Source organism: Toxotes jaculatrix, chromosome 12, assembly GCF_017976425.1.
Source record: "Toxotes jaculatrix isolate fToxJac2 chromosome 12, fToxJac2.pri, whole genome shotgun sequence".
NCBI lineage: Eukaryota > Metazoa > Chordata > Actinopteri > Toxotidae > Toxotes > Toxotes jaculatrix.
Window position 1 is genome coordinate 15,256,362 of NC_054405.1, and position 14,056 is coordinate 15,270,417.

Here is a 14,056-nt window from a genome sequence, read left to right on the forward strand (position 1 = left end):
ACAGAATAAAAACTGTGGTGTGTTTGAGTACAAGTAAAAATTTAACTGAAGTGAAATTATTTGTTTTCGCTCACATCATCCACCAAATTCTTAAATCTACCTGAGTAGGGAACTGTCCTGTGAACAAGGTCTTTTTGAGTCCCTGTGTTAAGAAGATTTGCCTCTAATCTTGAAAAAAAAAAAAAAATCCTGAAATTCCCAATTATGAATCCAATCCAAATGTAGACAGAAAAGCCCACTTCCACCAGAAAAACAAAATAGATAAAAATTTTGGTCACAGTCAAAATAACATTACATAGAGTAAGTCAAAGTTTTGACTTACTTTTTTAAAATTACAATCAGTATCCTTATTATTATTATTATTTAAATCATTTCCATCTATTAGGGGCTTCCAGAAACTTTTACACTTCCATAGACACCAGATATTGACCCTGAGTTTCTGACTTCTCTGCAGCATCACCATTATTAAACCAATCATAAGCTACAATAACAGTCGCCCCAGGTCACAGGAGGATGAAAATAGTGAGAGGAAACGGGACTGAAATTGTCACATCAGACAGTAGACATGGAGGCTAAACTTTTAAAACTGTATGAAACATCTAGTTGTGTGCAAAAAGAATATTTCTACTTTGAAAATTAAAAAAGTGAAGCTGATGACCACAGAGCCTGGGCAGACTCTCACAGTCTGAAACTCGTCAACAAGTTTTCTAGATTAAAATAATCAAAATCTATATTAGTAGTCATTTTAAACTTGATGATGAATTTTGTCACCACATATCATGGTGACATTTCCTAAACTTGTTGAGGCCTCGGCCGGAGGTTAGAGGCCAGGGGTTACAGGTCATCACTGGCCCTTCTTGGGTGGGTCAGGGATGCTCTCAGTCAGCGGGGTGAGGCTGGTGAGCAGTGTGTGGCGTTCGTACTGCTTGGTCTGCCTGAATTTGGTGTCTGTGCCGTGGAGCCGGTCCAGAACACCAAAGACCCCAAAACACTGGTTGAACCTGGACCCAGGAAGGACATGAGGACAGTGGTTAAAAGATTCTACAAACAAGAACAGAAATGCTGATTCGTATTCTCTTTTTGTTCATTTTCTAATATACAATAATTAATAGTCATCAATTTAGGTTTTTTACAAATTTTATGAAAAAAAGACCCTTGAAAGAAAACGATGTTCTACATTCATTTCACTGTCAACAAATCTCATGACAAGGCCAAAACCAACAATTAATTGATCCCACTAACGAGTACTATCTGTGCACCCAAAGTCCTGGGCCCCACAGTAATGTCATATATTTGGGAAAATGATTTAGCCTTTTTAAGAAAAACTATTTATTTGTGACCCCATTTTCAAAGATTTACATCTTCAGTAGGAACCAGTGAGCCACAGACAGAGAAGGGAAGTTGGACAGTATTGAGAAATTAAAAATAAAATAGTTCAAAAGATGAAAAACAGACAACAATCATTAAATCCCATTAAAAGCTCTCCTGGAAGAGCGAGCAGGCAAACTCACCTGAGGTGGTGGAAGTCATGGAACTCCGGGGAGGGCAGGAAGGGGAGGTGGTATCCACAGTGGGAGATGGTGGTGCTGACCAGAGCCAGGCAGTACCACAGGGTGGTGGTGGACAGGTGGGAGCCCAGGATCACGGGTCCGATCACCACCGGCAGCATGTTGGAGATCTAAAGGCAGAGGGAAAGAACAAACAGGCTTAATCACTGAGGAAGACTTTTAATATCCTAACTCAGAATCACACTTTCAACAGCTGATTCAACTTGACAACGAGCACAGTGAGTTCAGATTTGTTTTCTGGATCAGATTTGTCCAGATTCCAGATGTGAAAGTGAAAGGCATTTGATTTATTTGTGACAGCTGTAGCTGGTGTGAGGCTCAACGAGAAGAGAATAGACTTGGATCTTAAACTAAACTGTTCCCTGTTTTACTCAAATCACTGCAGACCCGCCAAATCGGGGCTATAACTTATCTTTAAATCGTCTACAGTAATCTCACACTGACAGTGAAATAAATACTATAATACTCAAATCCAGAGAGGGAAAAGCAGGAAAAGGGGATCATTCACCACATGCTCCAGAGGATGAGCGTAGATGGAGACGACTCCGATGGGAGCGGTCCACTCGTGGTGCTGTTTGTGGAAATGCTTGTAGAGGCCTGGATGGTGGAACAGCCTGAGAGGAAAGAACATGAGGATCAAAATGAAAACTGTCAACATCCAGTTATTTGCTGATAAATTTTTAACAAGTCTAACAGTTTACAGCCATACCAGTGGCTCTGCAAGCCTGTCAGTTTTACTTTCTTACCACTAAGTGGCAGTAATGTGTAAAGTTCAGTGCTATAATGATGACTGAATCTCAATTGAAGAAGAAGTGTTTTGTCAGCTGGGTAGAAAAGGGGTTGAATTTTCTGAACTTGCCTCCACAGTCCACTGACCATACAGACCTTTTTCAAGTTTGACATGATAAAAATTAACGGTTGCTACCTGTGTGAGTAGTAAAACAGAATCTCCTCCAAGATGGCGAAGGCAGCCAGCTCTGTCAGGGCCCAGTGGAAGGTGGGCAGCTCGGGTCCACAGGGTTTCCCCCTCCAAGTCATCAGGTAGTAAACAGCCACCACCATGGGCCCGGAGATGAACACCTGGTTGAAGAGGACAGTCCTCACTGCGTGGTGAAGCTTAACTGGATCCACCTGGAGGATAAGGGAAGAGTCAGAGGCCAAAACTAGATATAATCTCAAAAAGTATGCATTTTTATGCCTTTCTGATATTACATTGTTTGGCAGATATTTTCATTTGGTGATGTATAACAAGTGCTTTCAAACCTGGCAGGTTTCAGAGTTCACTTCAGAGTTTTTTGTTTGTTTAGGAAATGATAAAGTGGAGCACCAGATGTGGTCTGGAACATCCAAATGACTACGTCCACAGTGCATCTGATCACTATCTTCTTTCACAAGTTTTAAGGCTCATCTCAAAAATTTTTTTTCAATGGCTTTTAAGTGATTTCTTATCTTGTTGGCCTCATCTTAATTTTATTTTAGGTTTTCTGCCACCTGGGCTATGTGATTTTGCTTGTGTGATATGCTATGCAATTCCATGTGAAGTGTGAATACTGTTGTCTAAGTTTTAAGAAATATGTTATAAATAAAGATGACTATTATTTAAAGATGACTTTAAACTAAAGTGAAGTGTTTTAATGGTGCAGTTTGGTCAGTATGTTTTAGTACAAGATGTAAGAGTATGTCTTCTTCAAAGAAAAATAAATGAATGTTTGCATGTTTAAAAGCCAGACCCAACATCTGGAACTCAAAGAATTGAGAGAATTGAATTTCCTACTGTGACATGTCAAGAATACTTATGTGGAAAAAGAAGAAAACACAGGTCATAGTGTTTACAGTGACAGATGACCTACACCCAGCAAGCTTCAAGTATTTGGTAGTTGAGTTATTTACCATAGTGAACTGAACAGACACTAACAGCTGCTGGTAAAACACTTGAAATTTACATTCATTCGTGTATCTTTGGTTTAGTTTGGGAAATGGCTGAAATGGGTTGTTTTCAGAATGACCAAAAGATCAACCAAACATCAGACAAATACTGTAACTAAGCCTGAAAAATCTAGTAATCTAAAGATGCCAAGAAATGACATATATGGTGGTTTTACTCTCTGTTGTCAGCTAAAATCTTTCTTTCTTCAAAAATTAGACATCTGACGACTGGCCAAGGACTTGGACACACAACTCCAATCATTTAATTGAAGATACAACAGGTTTTGACTGACACAACCGGTGTTGTCTAAATTGTATTGTTGCTGCACATCAGCACATCCTTGCTTTGTTTATGACTAGCATGGCTCCAGGTCAGACAGTTATTGTTGGTCAGTGAACCTGAATATCTCTTCTTGGAGTAATGGACCATAGAAAAATCATAGAACACACCTGCTGACTCAGCAGATTGTCACAGACTAGCTAATCACAGAAGATATGAATTTTTTCTATGATTTATAGCAGTTTATTACTATTGGCATGAGAAACAGAAATGTTATATTATGAAATTTAAGTCACCTTATAAAGGACATGAACTCTATATAGTAGCTGGGTGAAGAGATTTCTGAAGAGATAAGAAGTCATATGACCTGGCTGCACATTCAGAGAAAAAGTGTGTTTGATAATTAGTAAACCTGAACAAACCGTCTGCTGAATTTGGCTGAGGATATTTTTATTCCATTATGGACCATGAGCTTCCTGTGCATGGCGTTCCTGGATCTAATCTCTGGAAGGTAATCAATAATCTGATTACACTGCGAGAGTAAGCTGCAGCCCTGGTTATCGGTAATGTCAGTCTTTATCTCTGTAGTGTCTAACAACATCTGTTAATCAAACACAGCCAGAGGACTTTGGTCAGAACAGACATGTGGACACATCTGATCTGCAATAATAAAGGCCATGCATGTATTTTCATGTACATGTGTTTGCTCACATGCACTTGTTTTATTAGGATTTGACCGATTAGTTGTTTTCATTTAAAACTATCTCACAATATAGCTTAAAAAGACTATGATGTGATTATTAAAGACCATCACTTATTTGTACATTTATTGGGGTCCAAAAGTGACATTAGAAAAAAGTGTGTACATTTATAAATAAATAAGTAGTTGAAAAAAATAAATAGGGAAATAAGTAAATATGAAAACGAATAAATAAAAGTTAACTATCCATTCATGATTTTTTTTAAAATTTATCATTATGCTCATTTATTCATTCATTCATTTATTTATTTTCCTGAGACAATCCAGAGTGTGAGTCCGAAGCCTACCGGGTTATTCTTGTCCACCTGGATGCGGTAGCGAGTGATGAAGGAGGGTATCCCAGTGGTGTCCACCAATAGCAGCAGGGCATTCAACGCCCAGAACACCAGAGTGGGGATTAACATCGTCCCTGTTGAATGAAAACAAGGTCACTGTCAGCGAGCGACAACATGACAGCCCCTGACCCGGGCCTGAAGATTTCACAACTTTATCTATAACCTGCAAGCAAACAAATACTCGTGCAGCAGCCTTTTGAGAGGTTTGAGACAAAAAAATGTAACAATTTGCTACAACTTTTTTTAATTTTCAAGAAGAGAAAACTGTAAGATCAAGAGGGATTGTTTTGATTTTGAGCAACCTGCCAACAACCTTTAAAAGTTTTCAGGTTACATCAAAGCCAAAATCTTTCAAAATTCGCAATATTCTGGTCACATCCTCAAACTTAAAATTAATGTTATGAAGAGTAATTGACAGAATATTTACTGTAAACAATTCTCTTGTGCTCTGTGCTTCACTACTCGTACATAATACATCATCACTTACAATATGTGCCTTATCTTGTAAAACACATAATGTTCTACACAGATAATATCTAGTTGAGAAATATAATAACAGCTGGCCAGTTTATGTCTCAACACCATTATGGCTGCATCATAAAAGTGAGTACGTTGACACCAGAGGTCAGAATTGAACAACTGCTCTCAATGCTCTGTACCTATGGTACATCCTCTGTGGCTGGTACCAAATAAGGTATCCTTTTGTGCAGTCACATAATTCTGAAAATAAAAGTCCTGCTTGTATCTCAGAGGAAATTGAAATAATGTGTGAAACCTCATTTCAAAATAGACTTGTACATATTTTATAGTGCTACTTTGAAGGTGTTCTCTAGCTGTGATAAGCCAGATTCTAAAATGGAAAGAAAGGAAGGGTCAGACAGTTATATGGATCCACGAAGCCACGTAAGTCCAAGCGTTTTACAAGGATACAAAGTACGTACTGATACAAAGCAGGAGCAGTTATTCAAGCCATCATCATCTAGGAAACAGAGGGTAGTGCTTGATCTTGGCTTGACAAATATCTGTTGTGTCAACAAGTCTGTCCGTTGCAACATGTTCCTCTACATATCAGGTTTTTGGACAACAAACAAAACAGCTGTTTCTTACCTAAGAAGAACAAAGCAGCATCATGACCTTCAAATGCCGAGGACAGCTTGGTCCACAGGTTCTGCCAGAAATCTCCTGAAGCTCCCCAGAATCTCTGAAGATGCCTGGGGGGGGGGGGGGGGGGTATCAGTGTTGTGTCAAGTTTAAAAGACCATTGTCTTAGATGTTTAAAACAAACAAAACTTCACAGACATTAGTGCACCAGCTTTCTAGCTGTTTAATTAAAAACTAGAATTACAGCCTCATGGTTGTGTGCCTCCACCTACCAGTCAAGTTGCAGTTTACATCCCTGTCTGTCCAGACCCATAAAGTATATATATATGTAGTGAAGACTTCAACTTAAAATTTAATAAAAGGTATTAAGTGTATTTTGTCATTATTAGGGTATGAATGCTTGAGTTAAAACATATTGTGTGAGGTCACAGTAATCTTGACCTTTGACCTCCAAATTCTATTCAGTTCATCCTTGATTCCAAGTGGACATTTGTGTCAAAACTGAAGAAATTCCCTCAAGGCATTCCTGAGACAGATGGACGGACAACCCAAAAAACGTAATGCCTCTAATCAAAGCTTTTGGCAGCATGGAGGCAATAAAAACCTAATTTATTAAAATAAGTGTACATCTGGCTGTCCCATCAGCACTGAAACATTTAAGCCAAGTCTCTGTCTTTCCCTTTTGTTTGAAATATTCCAACACAGGCCCAGTCCCAGTGTCCACTCTCAGAGATCCTCAAGCTTTGACACATTCATAGGGGCTTGGAGAAGTCCGAACAACCACCTGGCAAATGCCCAGCCACACCCTAACAAACAAAACACCCAGAACACCACAGACACCCAGCAAAAACCTAATGACAACCCAATGACTTACTTGAACAAATTTTCAAGTAACTTTCCATACCCATTTTGTCACATCCAGCTCTCCTCTGGTGCGTTTCATTTCTTGTCCTGCCCTTTCTTACCCTTCCTACTGTGCAGTAATGTAATAGCCTGTGGCAATGCCACTCCTCAGGCTCCTCTCAGGTTTATTTCAGGACAACCTGCTGGTTTGTTGTTGGTAATACTGTAACAAGTAAGGAGATCCTACCATGTCAGTGAGTTGCCGAATGCTGCCAGGAACAAGATTCCAGATCCAATGACAAACGCAGCTTTCTTCACAGAGTCCCACAGTCCTCCAGGGCCCTCCTGAGCAGAGAAAGAGCAACACATTGTGTATAATCCCTGTTGATACTGTGCTCTCATCACATGGTGTTGCGCTGCATCAGCGTTTCCCACAAAAACTTCTTACGGTGAAGAAATGTCTCTAAAACAACACAGAGGCTGTTACTGAAGCCAGTTAGGGTGTCTTTCCAAGAAGATGACAACACTGTGGTTTCTCAGGTCTATTCACTTGTATGTGGAATGCTGATCTACACAGATAAAGAACAACTGAATGGATAATGTTTTCATAAGGGTGAGGCATCTGACTTCATACCAGATAATACACCGCAATGGAGAGTGTCCAATGACACCCTGTCTTGTATCTTAGGCCTGATAATTGTAAGTACTGTAGTGTATTTTCAATCATTAAATAAAATCAATCAATCAAAAGAGTCACATGACATTTTTACTTCCGTAATAACCCTAATATTCTAACTGATTAACTATGAATATAAATGTAGTGGAGATTGAAACAAATTAAATGTGCATTAAATGTGAATATCTATATATTCCAGATATGCTTTTGATCTATATCACGAGCAATTCAAAGCATCAAAGCTATTAAAGACTCATCTTGTCCATGAGGTCCATATTGTGACTGAAGTTCTGCATATTTGAAGTTCGAATGCTGAAAGGATGACACGCCGACCTCAGATTAAGGTTTTCACTGTAAGCCTTTTGGTAAGAATTTGTTGTTACAAAAATGAACATGGATTTAACATTGTTGTTTCCTATTTGTGTCACTTGCAATTTTAACAACTGATGAATTTAAACTCAATCTTCTGTTGCAGATGATCCAGAGATGAGATTTTTTTAAAAAATCTCAAATACTGAATGTAAGATGTATCCAACAAATACACAGTGCATTTAGTAAAAGCAAAATCTGAGCCAGCCACACAAACTGGATCAGTTCACTCAGCGGGAATTAAGACCAGGGATTGATGTCACATTCACCAGACTTTCTAAACTGCCAGCTTTTACCCCAGCTGCCCTTAGCTCAACCATGGCAATAGAGGGGAAAATGTTACACAAACGTCATAAAGGTCTCAGTACTTAGCTGTCTTTTCGTTTTTTGGAGCCACAAACAAAACCATGCCATTCAAACAATCACATCTTAGAGATACAGCAGACACAGATGAGGATGTTTTATTTACTACAATTATTAACTACAATCTATGCTCTGAGAAATGAAGTCTGTAAAATTCCCAAAAGGACAAACAAGCACACTGTAAACATTTCCCAATGTAGAGTACACATTTGCCATCCTCTCTTCGTTTCCCTGCTGAGCTCCATAAATTTGCTAGGGGAAAAAAATGCTACTTGTCAGGTCGAGCCTGCTCCAGAGAACGACAAGGAAAACAAGACAGGTCTCACAGAGCCACAGTACACACAAAGCAGTGAGGTGGAAACTCTCTTGGTTTGACATTTAAGATCAGATCAACTTTATTTCATTTATATTGTACATTACAAAGTGCCTTACACTTAGGTAACAGATAAAAACCGGAAAGTGGCTTTTAGAGGCACCATCTCTTATCTGATTTTGATTCGGATTGTAAAACACATGAAAGATTTTGAGATTCCTTTTTGTAAGCAAGCATTACTTTAAATTTATCTCTCCAACATCAAGAATGCAGCGCTGAAATGCCACTGCAAATAACAAGTCGACTTTTTTGAGTCTTGATAAAAGCTTAGACTACTACTAGTGTAAAACCTGCAATAATATATATCAGTGGTGAAAAAAAGGCTAGATGTCATTACTAAGTTTACCTTCGCAACATTTTAAATTCTTTCTGATGCTAACCTGAGATTTGACTGATGATCAGCAAGTGTGATTAATGGAAAAACAGATAACATTATATAAAAACAAGATAACATAAACTTTGTACTTAACATATATTGAACAGTACCTATGTTTTCAGTAAAATGCCACAGAGGTTAACAGAGATTTTTCAAAGTAAAAGCAACCTCCAAACAAAGAGAGAGGACCAGTAATCCAACAAATCCAACCAGACAGCCAAGAAAAGGTGTGGACAAAATACACAGCAGATTCTCTACAAGGGTTGTCCCTGAGTTGGCTGTGATTTATCATATTGTGTTGCTGCTGACTTCCCTGCTTTTGATTCTCTATATGTTCTATTAAATTACACTAATACCTGAGTGTTTTGTTGTAATCTCTTACCTGTTTGCTGCTGCTGCTGCTGCTGCTGCTGTTTGTTGTGGCAGCTCCCCTCGTGCCTGTAAACACAATAATAAATGCAATGTAAACAATCTTTATTTTTCAAGGAAAATCAGAGCATGTTCAGAACATTTAAGAGGGCAACCACATCATATGTTGTTACAAATAAAAATAGAATTTAATTTTAGCAAAAGAAATTTTAAAATCTAAAATTATATTGAGACGGACTATTTTGGAAGCAGACGGGATTGCCACAGTGCCCCAAAATGACTGACGGTAGAAGATTAGAGATTAAATGTTCTGCTGTTCATTTTAAAAGGTGGGTGGCCTAATCCCAGCTGGTTTGCAAAAATTATGGTGGGTTAAAAAAAAAAAAAAGAAAGAAAAAAAAACTATTTTTATTTTGTGTTGAGAATCAAGTTTTTGTTCAAGAACATAACTCTTAAACTTCAATAACATGGTGAGTTTTGTCAGTAATATTGTCAAAGTTGTAACAAGCTCCACATATTCTGTATAGGCTCAGTTTTTCATGAATATTAAATTTATATCTAATACGGTTCATAATATAGCTCAACTTGTTTGTCTCTGACATGGTCTCATATGCTGAACCTTCACTGATTAATGCTATTTTACCATAAAAATGTACATCAATAAATGTTAAATGTGGCACAAATGCAGCACAATGAGTGTATTCAGACACTTCATTAACCTCTCTCACTGTTCTGCATCTTTTCATGGTACAATAATCATCTGAGTACAGTGTAGCCTGGTGCAAAATTTACAGCTGAAGGATTAAACATAATCCTGTTATTATCCATCCTTACAGTGTGCACTTTTTCAGTCAAATTCTTGGGGATAACAACCTGCTCCACATTCACACGCTCTATTTTTTGCAGTTCAGTAATAAATTTAAGATTCATGACAAAAACAAGACCAATGTCTGGGCTTTGGGCATTGTGTGAACTACATTATTTTTTAAGAATTAAATTAATTGAAAAAAAAAAACCCAATTAAAATAATTCATGGTCAAAGCAGTTACTCGGCCAAATTTATGAGTTTTCTATTGACTGCAACAGGCACCCTGCACCAAGTAGGAATATTACAGAGAATAAATTCCCTAATGAAAGAAAATACAACTTTAAGAACAGTAACAGTGAAACAACACATTTTTTTGTAGAGCTGAACACAGGAGCTGTCCAGTCTTCAATGGATCATTACTGCAGACTTACAGACGGCTATAACTACACAACTACAGCTTTACATTTAGCAAGCACCGACTCCATCCGCATGTTAACGGCGAAATAAGGCTCTGACTTACCACCGACTCTCGTCTTCGCCACCATGTTTACGCCCGGTTTCTCGTCTCTGTCGGTCCTGCTGGATGTTCTCACGGACTCAAACCGACTCTTTATTGACAACAGCGCACGACTTCTGATTGGCTGAATCTTGGTCAGCTGACTCAAGCTGTTCCCAGAGGTGGAGGCCAGTCTGGTCTAAGGATGTGTTTTTTCCCTTTCAAGTCCACATGGATCCAGGTGAAGGTTGAAACTCAGCATGCAGGATGGTCAGCACACTGGAATTAGCACGTTGAAGGAAAAACACATGAGAGTATTAAGTGAGAGTTTAATACAGAGGAATAACTTCCATAGCAGTTCTTATAGGGTTAATAATATGATATAAAGTGCAGAGGCGGTATATAACTAAGTACATTTATTCGAGTACTGTACTTATGTACTGGTACACTTATGCATTTTTACGTGAAAAATTATCATTTTTTTCCAATCAGCTAATCAATTAATCAAATGAATAGTTGTACTGTATTTTTAAAAAATCATCTAACTTATAAGCTCTGCATGTTTTGTATGAAAATGAGTGAATTTGTAAAGTAATAGTAACTAAAACTGTCAGATAAATTTGGAGGAGTAAAAAGTACAATAATTCCCAGTATTCATCTGACTTTGCTGTCATTTATTTGTCTCTTGTGGTTTATTGTTTTTGTTTTATAGATATTTATTTGCTGTTATACTACTACTTATCACACTTATTATTTGTAAATCATTGTCAACAGGGCACTCCTACAGAGTCAGTGAGTCCCCCCTATAAAATAAAGATTTCAGTCCATCTGTACTGTCAGACTCAAATATATATGATTATTCCAACCATAAATATGATTTTTCCAACCCTAAAGGGAAAGTCTCGGAATATTATTCTTAATGTAAACAAATCCCCCAGCAGTGGCACTCAGCCCTAACTGGACTGGTTTGTACTGAAGACTCATGAATCTTTAAAAAAAAAAAAAAAGCATCACAAATATATATTTTCACATTCTGAAAATTAATTGAGTTATTACTCAAACAGGTGCACTACTGAGTGTTTGCTGTAGCAGGACAGGGTATGTGGGAGTGGCTAGAGGTGTTTGCTATTTGGTGCTGGGTATGTAGTTTTAGAGTGAGATTAGAGTGAATCAAAACAAACTTGCTACAAACCTACAAAGAGCTGAGCGGGGACAGAGGAGTCACGTGACAATGCTCTGTGGGTTTATAATTATGGGTGACCACTTTCCCCTATCAGTAGTCATATGAAGTTGTTAATATAAAAATACTGAGTATAGCAGCTTTAAGCTACTTAGGGGGAAATTAAAGGGGGATACCAAGTCTCGAGGGGCTACATTACCATTAAAAATAGGCTGGGAACAACTGAACATATTTTATCTGGAAGCAGGAGCAACAGGTTTCCTGTGTTTGCTTCATCATGATCTTTCTACATATTTTTGTTTCTCCTACATAAAGAAAAATTCACCCACTGAGGGTTAACTCATCCACTGAGATTGTTTCTGTCTCCAGAGAAGCTCTCTCTCCAAGACATGTTCAAACACAACTGCACGCACACACTCAATCTCACACACACACACTCACACACTTGCCCTTCAGCTATAACTTGACTGTCCCTGACCCAGACAACCTATAGGTCTGTCTGCTGCTGCAACACGTGGGTCCACTATCACTCATTATTACCCAACAGGGGGTCACTCCACCACAATCGTTATGTAAAATTAGTATGACTTTAAATGCCAGTGTGTGGATCAGACCCAGAGACCTGTTCAGTAAGTGTGGAAAGAGAATTGGATTTTTTTTTTATTTACTTCACTCAGGATCTTTTCTTATCCACAGAAAATTTATATACAGCACTAATATCTTTCTTTAATGTCTGAAAAACTAAGTTGCTGTATTTATGACACATTTTATGGTGCCTGTTTTGCCATACCAGCTAAATATCACATTAATGATGAACCTCTTGTATCTGTAACTACTACAGTCTGCAGTTTTCTAGATAGATAACATTTTATTTTTACATAACTCTGTGATAGTGTGTTCAGTCACACCAGATTTTTACTTCACCATATCAGGGTCTAAATGTTCAAATCTATTCTTAGATCATCCAGGAGGGGGCGACAGATATTTTAACACTGGTTATTCAGACTGTGGGAGCAGAAGTTACAAAATAGACCCCCCCCCCCCCCCACACACACTAGTTAGCCCTGCATAAAATGGTGCATGTGATCCACAGCTCAAGTGTGACCTCTGGTGTGGAGCTGCTGCTGCTGCATCAGTGTGCTGCTGGGTTTTGGCACACATCTGTCACATGCAGTTCCCTCACAGACACACTGAGGGGTGTAAAACCTGGACCGTGTTCAAATGTAAAAACATTATGACCTATTTTGTCCTTTGAATGCTTGTGTGCGGAGTCTGAAGTTCAGTCACATTTGTGGTCACTGCAGGGGCTGTGCTGCTGCTTCTCAGGTGCTCAGTAGGATTAAAGTAACACCTGAAATAGAATTTGACACCTTTTTAAATTTTTATCCATTTAATAATTTGATTAAATACATAAATTTCGCCTTCATTTCTTAGTGATCACAAATTTTAATTATAATAAAATGTCAATGCTTGATGAATTGCCAACACATTTTTGACAAATTCCCTTTAAAGGGTTCCTGTCTTCCCTTTTCTCTAGGACCTGCAAAACAGGTTTGCATCAGTAGTCCTGTTCTTAAGTTGTGAGAGAAGAGTTAAACTACTCTGTAGTGTATTACTTTCTGTTAAGTCTGTGCATACCATGGGTGTACACAAGTAAATTGTGACATCAGGTTATCCCATATATTTAACTTGTAATTTGACAACTTATAATGTTTTTGTCCTGCTTTCAAAAAAAGAAAACCCTTTATTTTCTTTGTTTATTGTTTGTGCTCTGGGACACAAATGCAGAAGCTCAAGAAAGTAGTTGTTGGCAGCATAACTTCCTTTTTCATTTTGCTCTTTTCATACAGGCCTTTCTCACAGAAGATATTTTGTCACAGTAGGAAAGCCACAGGTGTAAATAATAAAATAACGACAGCTAAACTCCTTACTGGGACACTTAAACAGAGCAGAGCATTCGTTAATGTTATTAGTCACACCTGTGATTTTCAACGCATCCATCTTGTGTCTCTTGTCAAACAGAGGAGTCAGTACAGCCTGAAATACTCTGCAGAGAGGGACACAATGAAGAGGCAAGTTAGAGTCCTGATTTGAAGAATTGAGTTTGAGAATGTATTTAATTTTGGGTCTGGGAGTTAATGTATTAGGTTACTTGGGAGAAACCAGGCTCATGGAATCCATTTTTAATCACTTCTTGATTTATTTTGATTAAGATGTAATTAACTTTGGTCCA

At 38.1% G+C, this 14,056-nt stretch overlaps 1 protein-coding gene across 1 annotated transcript; it reads right to left on the bottom strand.

The window, feature by feature from the left end:
* Window positions 1–329: 329 nt before the first annotated feature.
* Window positions 330–10,777, bottom strand: faxdc2 (fatty acid hydroxylase domain containing 2). Its single transcript, XM_041052427.1, has 9 exons — window positions 10,668–10,777; window positions 9,353–9,408; window positions 7,061–7,158; window positions 5,977–6,080; window positions 4,822–4,943; window positions 2,494–2,699; window positions 2,077–2,182; window positions 1,512–1,678; window positions 330–1,001 (listed from the first exon to the last, which is right to left on the bottom strand). The coding sequence occupies exons 1-9, from the start codon at window positions 10,690–10,692 to the stop codon at window positions 845–847; spliced, it is 1,041 nt and encodes a 346-aa protein (XP_040908361.1). The 5' UTR covers window positions 10,693–10,777; the 3' UTR covers window positions 330–844.
* Window positions 10,778–14,056: the final 3,279 nt, after the last annotated feature.